Source organism: Pterocles gutturalis, unplaced genomic scaffold (genome assembly GCF_000699245.1).
Source record: "Pterocles gutturalis isolate BGI_N339 unplaced genomic scaffold, ASM69924v1 scaffold5760, whole genome shotgun sequence".
In the NCBI taxonomy this organism is placed as follows: Eukaryota; Metazoa; Chordata; class Aves; order Pterocliformes; family Pteroclidae; genus Pterocles; species Pterocles gutturalis.
The window spans coordinates 76,214-89,272 of NW_010138093.1; the positions used below are offsets into that span (position 1 = coordinate 76,214).

At 48.1% G+C, this 13,059-nt stretch overlaps 1 protein-coding gene across 1 annotated transcript in view; it reads left to right on the plus strand.

Moving 5' to 3' along the window:
- Positions 1-1,169, plus strand: part of PKP1 (plakophilin 1) — a 42,920-nt gene extending 41,751 nt beyond the window's left edge. The window contains exon 13 of the mRNA XM_010082832.1: positions 1,098-1,169. Within this exon, the coding sequence (XP_010081134.1) occupies positions 1,098-1,169 (72 nt within the window). The remainder of the gene's footprint in view (positions 1-1,097) is intronic.
- Positions 1,170-13,059: the final 11,890 nt, after the last annotated feature.

A 13,059-nucleotide genomic window follows, 5' to 3' on the forward strand; every position in this document is an offset into this window, starting at 1 on the left:
GGCACCCACCTGAGATCCCAGCAAGAGGCAGCGAGTCGCAGCCGCAGATGCTGGGAATGATTTAGGGACTAAGCGGAAGGCGGCGTGTCTGTATTGGGCAGCTTGCACCCTGGGGATGATGCTGATTTAGGTGGGCTGCTCCTGGGGTCAGTGCTGTCATGTCTGCACGGAGCTGCTCTGTGCTGGGAACAGCCCTGGACGTTTCGCGCTAGCTTGGGCGATCCCCTTCGCTGCAGCCTGTTGGGTAGGGTCAGCGTGTCCCAACAGATCCCTGGCAAGGTTCCTCCTCCTTTCCCCCCCATTTTCTTCAGTGTCCATAAACCTCCCCTGTGGTTACATCACCCCTATAGTAAGGGTAATATTTTAAACCAAGAAGAGGAGTATTTAGGATTTGTTTTGCTCCCTGCAAGAGAAACTGCCAAGGTGCAGAACCAGACAGGGCACTGGGCCAGCTCCAGCTCCCAGTGGCTCGCTTTGAACAAGCTGGGCAACAGCAGCAGCACCTGCAGAGCAAAGGGCCAAATTAAAGAGCAGGAGTTCCATCCACAAAGGGGAGTACCCTGGGGGCAGGAAGGTAGAGAGCACCTAAATATCATTCTCATGTTAACAGTTAGGGACTTTCTCCATAGGAGCTGGCGTAGCTCTGCGCTGAGCCTGTGCCAGCTCATTTTGGTGTGACTCAGTCACCCCTGTGTTCGCACAGATGTTCATTGCATAGGTGCACATCAGAGGAGAAGGATGGGAGTCTGCAAGGATATATGTATGCATCATGCATATGTTTTTGCCGTTTTTCCAGGATGAGAATTAATATGAAATAATATTCAGTGAAGGATTAAGTAAAGGTTTCCTCCGGTAAAGCTGGAGAAGTCCAGCTCTTGGTGGATGGAAAGTAATGCAATGAAGACGAAGTCAATAAGGGTGATGGTTCATGTGTTGAAGACACACAGAAGCGGGACAGAGGAGGTTGGCTGAGAATGAAGCTCACTTTTTCAGTGCAGGACAGCTGTTGAAGCGAGGCAGGAGGCTTTCTCTCACAATAGATAGCTGACAGTATCAAAACCAATATGCACTCACTTCTCTTCATATACATCTTTCAGCAAGGATTTGATAAGAACATGATGGGATCTTTAGCTGGAACTACCTTCAGGACCCTCTCCTCCAGATTTTAGGAGCCTCTCCATGCACGTTCAGGCTGCAGGTGAGAACGGGGCTCTCGTGTGTGGGGAAGAGGTGGGTTTGGGGGCAAAGGAGCGGCGCGTGAACCCCATGAGCTTTTTGCTATTTTTAATCTCCTCTAATGTGTGATATTTTCATCACGAATCCTATCAGGCCAAACTGCAAAGCATTTGTGTCACTGAAAAGTCCTGCTGTTCCTGGGTTTAGCGCAGATGTTGCCCGCAGCACACAGCTGTGCATTTCAGACGTGCTCAGCACAGACACCATGGGACAGACAAAGCTGCTGGACTTGACTACACCTCACATCTTTCTTACTTACTTTGCCAAGCAATAACTGCTTTTTTCCAAATCCTCTCAGGTGGGGCTTTTCACAGGGAGCTCTCTGAAGGTACTTTCATTCCCGAATTTTGAATAATATTGTCCAGACAGTGTCAGTAACATGCAGATAATTCTAGCACATGCTATGGCATTAACCATCACTCGTAGGGATTTTTTCAAGCAATTAATAATCTCCCTGTAAGCCTCGTGTCCAAATTTGGAACTACATGCTGACATCTGAATAATCCCAACATAGAAAGCAGGTTAGAAAAATCATGGGCAGAATTTCCAGGGCATTGTTATAATTTTTATTCAGTGTGAGATGAAGCTTGAATCTGTGAGGTACTTTTGATTCATCATTCCCACTGAAGGGAAAAGTGTTAAGTGGTTTTGTACTTTTCAAATATTATCTCTCTCCATGATGGGGACTGAGAGTATCCAGAATGAACTATTTGTGACCAGAATAACCACAGTCCCAATGTAAGCGAACACACTGCAAAAGCCCATTTCTCTGCTCTGCCCAGGATTTCACTTCTTGCTCTGTTGGGACGTTTCCACTGAGACTCAGAGGAGCATGGAAGTCTAGGGAGAAAAGCTATGGGCAGTACAGAAACTGGGCACAGGCCAAGAAAAAAGATTAAAAGTTGGGTTTGAATGTAACGAAAAAAAGATTTCTCAAATGCTTTAATTATCTGGGTTTTTGGTTTTTCTTTGTTTTTCTCCATTTCAGAATTTGGAATTGGTTCATGTCCAGGAAGACAACCCTTTCACAATTACCTAGGATGTTAAAGATGTAGAGCGTTTCTGACTTTAACTCAACTGTAAAGCAAACTAAATATATGGATTTCATGTGGATGATACTGATATATTTTTAAGCATTTTCTTCTTTTTAGGGGGGAGAAGGGACTTTTATTGAGGTTATACTTTCTTGATGTCAATAATTTTTTTTTTTTTGCAAAGAGTGTGTCTGTGTAACTATGCAAGTGTCGCTGTGTATGTGTGCATGCAGGCAGCATACACATGCGCACACGGTGAGTAGGATCTTCCTACAGTCTTAGTCTCCTGTCTTCCACCAAAGTTGGTGCGAGTTGTGCAGTTCAGCTCCCTTGCCGTGTTTTGTCCAATTCCACCTGATCCACGCACCAAATACTGCCACACTAGAAACGTGCCACAATCCATTTTTACCCACGAGTATAAAAATTGACAATTTTAGGTTGAGTCCCCCCACTGCAAATTATAGATACACACAACGATACTCTTCTTTACAAAGCCTGGTTATTCCTAACATTTATGAGCTTCTCTTCTGCTTATGAATTTTTCTCCAACAAGCACTTGTAGTTATTAGGGTTTTCTTTCCTGTCACATGAACTCTTTATCTCAAGAAGCAAATTGACGTCTGCAAATTCTCTCCGGGGTCTCAGTAACCCTTCTCTGAAGATATGTCTGAAGAGATAATTGCAACACATCTGCCGAGCATGAATATTACCGAGTCCCGAACCATTCTGAGTGCCAGAACAACTCAATCTCGTGACTGTACCTGGACAAATGTGGCATTTGAGAAGCTGAGCTGGAGACAGGCAAAGTGTTTTTTCCCCTGAGATCACCGACTGCCACACAGGACTGACAAACGTGAGGGATGTGGCCTTTTTAATCACACTTTGTTTTTATTGATCAATGTAAAGAAATAGTATTAATATGCAAAAGAATGTAAGCACTTGTGTGAAGACAGGTTTGGAAATATTTTATTTCTTGGTATCTTTAATTACATGTTCACCCTGTGATGCTAAGGTTGGGATAGGGGACTGCTGAGCTCATTTTAGGACAGCCCACTCCTTATGACAGTAACCGTGTGATGAAAGAGACTGATCTTCCTCTCTCCAGAAGAAAAATATCCTCTACCAGTCCCTGCAGGGGATGCAGCTCAGATCCACAGGGGCAGGACCAGCTGAGGATGCATTTGCTGGCAGTGCCACACACACGGTTATTGCTTCTTCAAACCGTGCAGGGGCACAGGACCCCATTTTGCAAATATCGGGGGTGCAGGAGGTGCTTGGGAAGGATGAATTGTGGAGCTGAGTCTAGAAAGGGAAAAACAGTCTCATTTTTCGCGAGTGTGAGACTCCCCAGTTGATGGAAATCACTTCACAGAAATGGGGTGATTCGTGCCCTCTAAAGAACCACCCACAAAGTTCAGATTTGCTCTGACGCAGCTCTAGAGCTAAGAAATGCTGTGGCACTCATTCATCCCCATTCAGACCATAGGGAGCACGTGTCCACAGAGGGAGATTATTTTCCGGCTGGTTTTTCTCCTGGACTACAAAGGGTGGCTTAATCTTGTGCACTTTAAAGAGCAGCAACTCTTTGCTTGCCTTCACCCACGTTCAGTCAAGAGCTTTCTGCGCAGAGCTCCCAGCCAAATGAGAGAGGAAAAAAGCCCCTTTGAAGTGGAGAGCCAGAACCAGGAGAAGCCGGTAGGACAGTTTCAGGAGCATTTAAACAGCAGCAAAGGAGCCCCAGCCCCTGGGCATGCCCTTGCCATACCGCCAGCTGTTGCCTAGCTGGATGTATATGCTCAGACACACGGTTCAAAATGTTTTCGGCAGGACCCGAGACTAGGGATGTCCAAAAGGGCTGCAGTATTCACAGGCAGGATTGTTACAGTTTTGGTGTAAAAATATGTTGCGTGCAATTTTGCATTCAGATTTGTTCCTGTAATTACATGTTTGACAGAAGTCCTGGGAGCTAATGTTTTTCTCTGTAAGATTAATTGGGGAAACCTAACTACAAAATGTAATGATGGAATATTGAGGAAATTAATTCTAATTGGCTGTTATTTAGGCTTTATTTTAAAATACTGCTGCTGCTTTCACTGGTAATGCGATTTACTGAATCTCTAAGGCACAAAGAGCTGTAGCTATACGATCATCATCTCACAATTGAATTTACAAGTACTGGAGGTTTCATTAGTAAGTATTAGACTCAAAGAGACAGATACATCACTCACATAAATTTTATGAAGTACAGTGAAGTTGTTTTTCCAAAGCTAATAAAATGATAGGAATAAAATCTGTCTCCATCCTCAGAGATCTTCAAAGCATGACTGGGCACAGCCCTGAGCAATCTCATCTGGCTTTGACATTATCCCTGCTTTGAGCTGGGCAGACCAGAGAGGTTCCTACAAATCTAATATTTTTTTTATGATGCTGTATGTTACTGCTTTCATACCTCAAAACATAGCTAACTCAAGAGAGCAGTGGGAATCGTAACCGCTCTGCCACCCCAGGGCTATTTTGCAGCTATTTCTTTCTCCCCCAGGAAATCCTCTGATACTTAACTCTGCTTTCATCTCAGTCTGTTGTTTAAAAATCTGGACTACAGACTCGACCCAAGTCAGTGGGATGCCCAATTGTGAGAAGAGAAAGGAAAATCAGACTTAGGGGAGTAACTGATAACCAGCAGCTTCAGGAGCTCAGTGAGGCTCCCTCCACCATAAATGGATGCTGTTTGCACTTTTTTTTCACTCTAGGGAGGTATTGTTTCTTAAAGTCATGTTTTTAACTGTGACATCCTCTTTGATGAGCTGGTTTCCTGGTTTTTGCTTCTTTAAGAGCCAAGGTAGGGGTTACCTCCAAGGACACAGACAAGGGCAGGTCTGCAGCAGGCAGCACGTGCCCTGGGTCGGAGTAACGGAGAATTACTGAGGAGGGAAGGACCATAGCTAGCGGCACCATTTAGCTCTGCCGACAGCAGAAGTAAGAGCAGTTGGGGCCTGATTTGTGCGCAGGACACACAACCATGTAAATAAATACCATACTCGTTTGTCCTGGGCTATAACAAGGCTTTTTGGTCTATTTTCTCATAAATGCTTTGTTTGTTTTGTGTATGTACAATCCAGCCCACCCCAGCATTTCAGAAGCCTCATGGACGAGTAGAAGGCAGTAGGCAGTTTTATTCCTCTCTGACCACACACCAGTTTGAGACCAACTTAGCCTACCAGTCCACAGCTATACAGTGTATTCTGTAAGATATAGGTATGTGAGAATAATGTATCAGAGTTTTGTTTTGGCTGTACTGTATGTATTTGCTTCATTGGAAAAGCTGAAATCAATAAAAATGCCTGGAATTTCTTCAAGCTTTCTCTTTTGTATGGTTTTGTTTTGGTTGTCTTGCCACAGTGTTAGGAAAGAAGGAAGCATTGGTTTGAAAGGTTTGTAAAAGCCTGTTACCCTGCAGCAGGGATCAGTCTGGACTGCTCTGCCTTCTGCCAATACGAGGAATGAAGCTGTACGTCACATTTCCTCCACCATTACATCACTGGCAAGCCTCAGTGGATTTCTTTCCCATGAGCTTTTACGGTCACCACTTCAACCTATGAAAAATTTAATTATCAAAAGCATCATTTGTGTCACTGCTGTATGGATCCACTGCTTGTTGTGGGGAAAAAAAACCCCACACCTTAGTTTCTTCTGAACTCTTATGAGCGGTGTTCAAAGCTCCCTAGGTCTGATATTTAAAAAGTGTAATGAGTTGATCCTCCCCCAGTTTTTCTTTGGTCCAGGCTGGAACATCCCAGGTCACAGACCAGTTCCTCAGACATCAGCTCGTCATGTGTGGTGACCTTCTCTGAACCTTTCCCAATTAAACTATTTCCTTTCTGAGACGAGGAGACCAGAATGGCATAGAGTATGCGAAGGGTGAGTAAGCCAGGGACATCACAGCCACCCTTCTGTTCTCTTCACCCTCCCTAACGATCCCCAACACACACCTTGGTTTCTGCGGCCCTGTTGCGCATCGAGCTGTCACTGGGATGGACTGTCCATCACAGAGTTCCCTCAAGTGGTCATGGTCATCTCGAAGCCCATCATTTACATGTGAAGAAAAGATTATTTCACCCCATGTGTATCACTTAACATTTCTCTATGCTGATGTTTGTCATTTATCACCCTTTCCTTATTTGTCCCCCAAATTTTCCCCAAAACTTTGTATGCAGACATGACCTTCAGACCTCAGGTATGCAATGGTGTGAGTTTCCCTGAATCACGTATAGGATGCTGCAGAAATCTTCCCCATTTCTCACTGGTATCACAAATTAGAAGAAGTAAATACATAATCTTTTGGGCTCTTCTTTCTTTCACCCCTGTTATTTGTTGGCCCTCCAGTCTCCTTGGTGGGCCCTCATATATTCGAAAATGCTCTTACTGTTTATGGCTTGTTCTTCTGACTTCAGCTAGTTGTTCCTTCAACTCCTTTTTGCCACATTTAACCTGGCAGAGGTTATAAAGTCTTTCCTCTCTTGGTCTTCAGCTATTTGAATGACACCTTCTGATAACCTCCTTCTCCTACTGCTTAACCAGGCCAGCTCCCTTCTGCCCTTCCTCAATGATTTCTGGACTGGTGGATGTACTGGAATTGTGCTTCAATACGATAGGCATACTTCGCACTGCCTGTGAAGTTTAGTTCTCTCTTTTCACTTCCCCTTAACAAGCATCAATCTTTTAATCTCCCCTTCTGGAAGATCACATGGTGGTGGATATTCAGGCTTCTGTTTATCCAGATGTTGATGTTACAGGGCAGCTCTATAAATGTTAAGATTTCAGGCCACACCTAATCAGGACCAAATTTAAGGCTGCATCTGCTCTGGGCACTTCCCAGCCTGCTCCATGACATTGCTGTTGACAGCACCTAAGAATTTGTTCTCTGCATCACATCCTGCAGTGACTTAAGCCCAGTCTATGCGTGGATAGCTGAACTGCAGGATGCACAAAAGACTTTGTACTTCCAGAACTGGGGGGCACAGTAGTGTATAAACGCTGGCGGCAGCCTTACAAAAGAAACGAGGAAGCAGCATCCTCTTGATCTCCTTCAGAAGATGTCTCTTCAAAGAGGAAACCTGGCAAAGGGGAATGTGATCTCAGCTACGAGGTGTGTTTAGTTACTCAAGGCAGGGCTGAGGAATAATCCTTACCACTGACACGTATCTTATGAAAAGAGGATTCACAGCCTATCAGACAGGCTTGGCACATCCCGCAAACCCGTGCCTGGGAAAAGGGACAGGCGTCGCCCCACGTCACGTTGCTCAGAGCTGCTTTCCAGGAGCACCCTCTGCTGCTCTGCTGAGATTTTTGAAGGGTGGGCAAGGGTTAAAGGATTAAGCACGAAGGCAAAGCACCCAAACAGCGTGAGCAGTTTTGGGTGGACCTTATAGAGCAGCACTTCAAAACCTAAATTGTATTGGCAACTGTGATCATTCCTTACTTGAGCTGGTTTAGTCCACACTGCAGCAGGCATGTTTGCAATTGCTTTTGTATGTACTTCCTAAGTAACTGTCTTATAAAATCCATTGACGAGCAGTGCCCGGGAGGATTAAATATTGATATCGCGTATAGACTGGGGATGTGCATTCTGCAGCTTCTTTGGGCACAAATCACATCTGAAGGCACATGTAAGAAAGGTCACATAAATGACAGGCGAGAAGAGCCAGTTGTCTTCTACTGAGCATAGGTGCAGGGTGTCTAAAATTAATGCAGATGAGTCCTGCCTCTGTATTCTCGTGCAGGCTCTCTGGACGTGGAAGAAGGGCAGGACCTGTCACCGCAGCTCTCAGCGCATGTCTGCAAATTGGAAATTAAGTGTTGCTCAGCAGTGGAGCCAATACACAGCTACGTAATTGGATCTCTCTCTATCCATCTGCAGTGTGTAAAATGAATACCAAGAAACTAGTATGTGTTTTTATTTTGGGACCTGCATCCTTGGTATGAACCCATAAGAAAAGCCCGTTTTTGGACACATGAAGACCACAGGGAAGGTTGCAAGAAAAAGGCAACCGAGGTGCTCCTCGTGTGATGTAAATGCAATGAAACATGCATCCCATCCAGAGGCTGGGTCAGAGGCCAGAGACTTTTTGGGGTGGGGGGCAGGCAGTGATGGATGCACTGATTTGTCTCCAACATACTGGTACTGCAGCAGGATTCAAGGGAAAGAAAATGGGAGCTGCAGGTTACAGAGTACTCACGAAGCACTGCTTCTCTAAAGCAGCAAGCACTCAGTCCTTGGAAACTTTACAGACCCTCATGGAATCTCAAACAACACGTGGGACTCCACCAGAAAAGCCTCATCCCACCAGCAAAGCAGCCCCCAGTGTAGCCCCCTCTCCCATCCCACAGTGCAACTTTCGAGTTGTTTCTCACTCCCCGCGATGCTTTCAGAGCAGACCCCACTCTCCATTTTCATGCCCATGAGGTACCTTCCCCAGAGATTCCAGGCATGCTCAGAAATACCCAACTTCCCCAGGCCACACCCCAGAGGATCGTCCCTTCCCAGCCTAGAGCAGTTCCCAATTCCACGGCACAGAGACCACATTGCACTGCGCAGGGCATCTCTAGGAAACACCAAGCCCCAGCCACACACCACAACAGCACCAACGACCCCACAGTACCAACATCTGCTGGGACATACTCACTCATCAAAGTTCCTCTTCCCACACGCTGGCTGAGCTCATCCCAAGCTGAGGCACTGCCATGGCATCCCAGCCCCACGGCCAGATGCCGTAGGAGTGCCACGGTCCCACACGGCACACTGCTGGAGGACACGTGGCAGCCCATACTGGAAAGCCCTGCCCCATAAAAGCAAGCCACATGCAGAAGAGCTTCAGCATATGCCTGGCACCCGCAGCCCACAGCCCCCACAGCACTCGTGCACAAACACCCCAGGGCATCTCCACTGCAGGAGCCAGGGGCCTGGGTCAGGGGAAAGTCCCGTGGGAGGCGCAGTGACTCACTCCCTAGTTACCTTCCCCATAGCGTGCACGACTTTGTGCTCCTCGTTTGTATCTCTCCCCCAGTTAGGTGTCCTTGCAGATTGAATCTTGCTGAGTGCGGTTGTTAGCTATCCAAGATTGTACTTGGCCCCTTTCTTGGTGTTTTCTAAGCTTGCCTTTGTCTTGGGAAAGCCTTTTGAGGGACTCCCATGAGGCATCCCAAACACGGTGCCACATCCCTTTCTCTCATCTAATACTAGGAGGTCTCTCCTTTGCACTGCTGGGATCTAGGAAAACATTGCAGCTCTACCAGAGCCTTGACAGCATCTTCTTTTCCATCAGGGTCAGTGGAGTGGTGACATCCAGAGAAACATCTCCCGGATTCAGGAAACCCTGTGTTCAGTGTGTTAGGATGTGGCATCCACTCCCAGATGCTCACACTGAGCATCCTCCTTTCAACCGAGCCCCAGCAATGCTTTTCCATCTCCGGCTCCCATTACAGCCCTCTGCAACTTGACAATCTCATGCAGGAAAGGCTTTGATGAGAGGGTAACTACCTCCTTGCTACCAACCCTCCTGCGCACTCGCTCTGCGCTGAATGCACCGTGCTCGGTGGCAGAAATGAGACCCTTGGGGTTTCCAGCCTCTCCAGCCCAGCAACTGACGATGAGCAAGAGAGCATTTCAGCACAGAGTGCTGCAGGAACCTTCACAGGGCATGGGGAAGGTGGAATTGCTGGCATCAGTTTTTAGGTGGCAGATCTGGTCTCGATTAACACTTTGGCTAGTTTCCAGATCTCAGATGAGATCTCCCATGTTCCGCAGATGAGAGATGGCCAGATCTGAGCACTGCTTCTGCAGGGGCTCCAGAGCTCAACCCCACACACTGAGCTTGCAGGAACCCTTCCCGAGCCCGGTTTCTCCCCTGTCCTTCTGCCTGTGGAGTTGTCTCCATTTCTGCAAATGAGGAGCAAAGCAGTTAGAACACCCCCAGCCAGTGCAGCAGCAAATTGCCCCTGTGTTGCACAGCTGAAGCACCCCCAGCCTGCGAAGCCGTCAATAACCCCCTCACCGCACAGGCGTGCCTGGCTTCCCAAGAACGCAATGGGAAAAAAGCAGGTAGACATTTTCAAAAGCGCTAATACTATTGGACTTTCCTGGCAGTACAAAACCCAAATACTTTCCCAGAGAAGTGGAGTTCCTCCCTCCTTTCCCTGGCGCTCCTCTCTGCAAAAAGCTTTACAAGTGTGCTGCAGGATCTTACCTAACAGACTTGAGCTCAGGCAATAACTGACTGTAACTGCTTTTGGGTCCTGAGGCCAAGTTTCAGTCTGAGAGACGACCCAGACGGGGTGCTGTACGGTGAAGCGTAGCAGAGATTTGCTTTGTGCATCTTATTGCTTTCTTCCTTATGTTTTCTATTCTTTCCCCAGGAAGCTTCTTTATCTCACAGTACAGGTAACTCCTGCTTCAATCAACAAGGATCTCTCCTGGCAGAACAGGAAAATCAGTCTCTTGTCAGCGGGGCTGAAAGAAACACTCAAAAAATGTAAAGGAAAAAATCGGAGATTATCTGAGTGCCTTTGAGTTCCACCTTGAGCTTTTCTTTAGCACTTTTTACCCATGATGAAAACTGATTCTTGCTTCCTTTCAGGGGAGAAGAAATAGCCAGGGTGGGGGAAAGGCACTGCTTTAGTATCAGAGTTGGGCCATCGGTAGGATCACAGCGGGACTCTGGGCTTCCCAGGCAGCAGCACAGCTCCCAAACGGCTCCTGTCATTTTTGCCTGAGCAATGAGAAACTGGCTGTGCCTATCCCAAATATTTTTTTTCTTTAAGGGTAACCCAGAGCAATGTAGAAATTATTTCCTGCAGGATGTGGAGAAGCAGAGGGTTAAAGAGCCAGGGGAAAGGGGAGAAGGAGGAGATGGCTTAGGAGTGTTCATGCTATTCAAAGCAATGACTCCTTGGTATACGGAGCAAAATCCACACCCTTTGCCTTTCTGCCCCTGGAGCCTGCCCGCCGCAAGCTCCTGGGTGAAGCAGCAACATCACTGCAGGGCTCAGCCACCGTGGGAAAGTCAGCAGAGCCACGGCAAGTCCTGCCGCGCGGTGAGACCCAGATGCGGGTGAGTCAGAGCCCCACCTTGCTTTGAACAGGAGGAAGCAGAGCCTGTGGAGAAGCACCCAAAAAAGGCAGAGCACGGGAGGGTGGTTCGTACCCACGAGGGCCCTTGGGAATCCATCCCTGCTCCCGGGCACTGCAGCCTGCAACGCTCCAGCTAGAACAGGGATGGAGCCATGTGCTGGATTAGCCAGCGCGGCAGCCAGGGGGATAACCAGAACGGATGGAGGAGTTTTTCCTCCAGGGATTGAAGCATAGCAGGGAAAGACTGGGAGTGACCATGGGGTCTCCCAGAGGCAGGAAGGGAAGGGGATGAGCAGTCACCATTACTCGTGGGCAGGTAGCTAACTGCACAGCTTTGTCCTGGGAAGGGTCAGTCAGAGCCCAGTGCAGAAAGAGCTGAGACCACTGTATGGGAGAAGATCTTCTCGATGACTCTCCTCTAAGCTGTGTCCTTGCCACCGCCCTCCTGCTGTGGACCATGTCCCTGCAGGGGGAAGCATCAGCACGAAGGGGCTGCACAATCCCCAGGAACCGTGGCTGGGGCTTTGGTTCATGCATCCCCTGGTGTTTGGCAGAGGATGGACTATTTTCATCCCCATCCTGAGGGGACAGGAGTAAGTCATGGTGGGGGGACATGTGCAATGTCATGCAGCCCCATGGCTGTGCTGAGGACAGGGTTGTGAGCATGATCCAGCAGCAACAGAGCTTCAGGCAACTTCCATACACCATCCAAAGGGGAACGCAGCCTTCCTGGGAGTGGTTCAAGGGCAGCACCTCCATGTGCTCCATTGCAAAGCCAGACTGTGCACCACAGGAGCACCAGCGTGGCACAACCTGAGGCCAAAGCCCGAGAAGGAGCCAGGCCAATAGTTGGTGTCTTCAGGTTTCATTTGGCAAGATGCTGCAGGGGCCATCTGTGTCAGAGCACTGTGGCTCTTTCCACACACGCTTATGGATGTGCCATTGCGCTGCTCCTCCTTCCCGGAATGATCAGGAACATGAGGATCTACCACCCAGGGAGGTGGGAGATGCTCGATCCCTGGAAACATTCAAGGTCAGGTTGGACGGGGCCCTGGGCAACCTCATCTAGCGGAAGATGTCTCTGCTTACTGCAGGGGGTTGGACTAGATGACCTCCATGCTCCCTTCCAACTCAAACTATTCTATGCTTCTATGATCCCCTGCCCAGACTGTTGTCACCACCCTGACACCCTCCTTCAGGACCACAAAAAGCAGAGAGGAGCTTAGCACAAACCGAGACACCAAGGCTGGCACCAGGGTGGTCTCTGTCTAAAGCACCATCCTGGGTTGGATGTGAACCTCCTTGCTTTCCCCTTTCAGCTCTGGTCCCAGCTGGGAGTCAGTTTATCTTGTTTACAGATGCATATTTTGGCCCTTGGGTGGTTGTTCTGCTGGTTTTTGAGGGGGTCCCAGGCCATTACAATGAGGTGCCTGCTTTGGTGCTGAGCTGATTTCACAACACCCCGCAGGCACGGCAGATCAAGAGTCCTGGGGAGCTCGCTGTGCCTCTTCCTTCCCAGAAATCCTGGCACAAATCTCCTCCTATAACCTCAGGTGCTTCAAGATACCCCCACATACCTGCCGGCTGCTAGAAGGGCTCAGTATCCAGGATGTACATCACTGATCTGGGATCTGCCTCCAGCACTGAGCTCGTGCTCTTTCC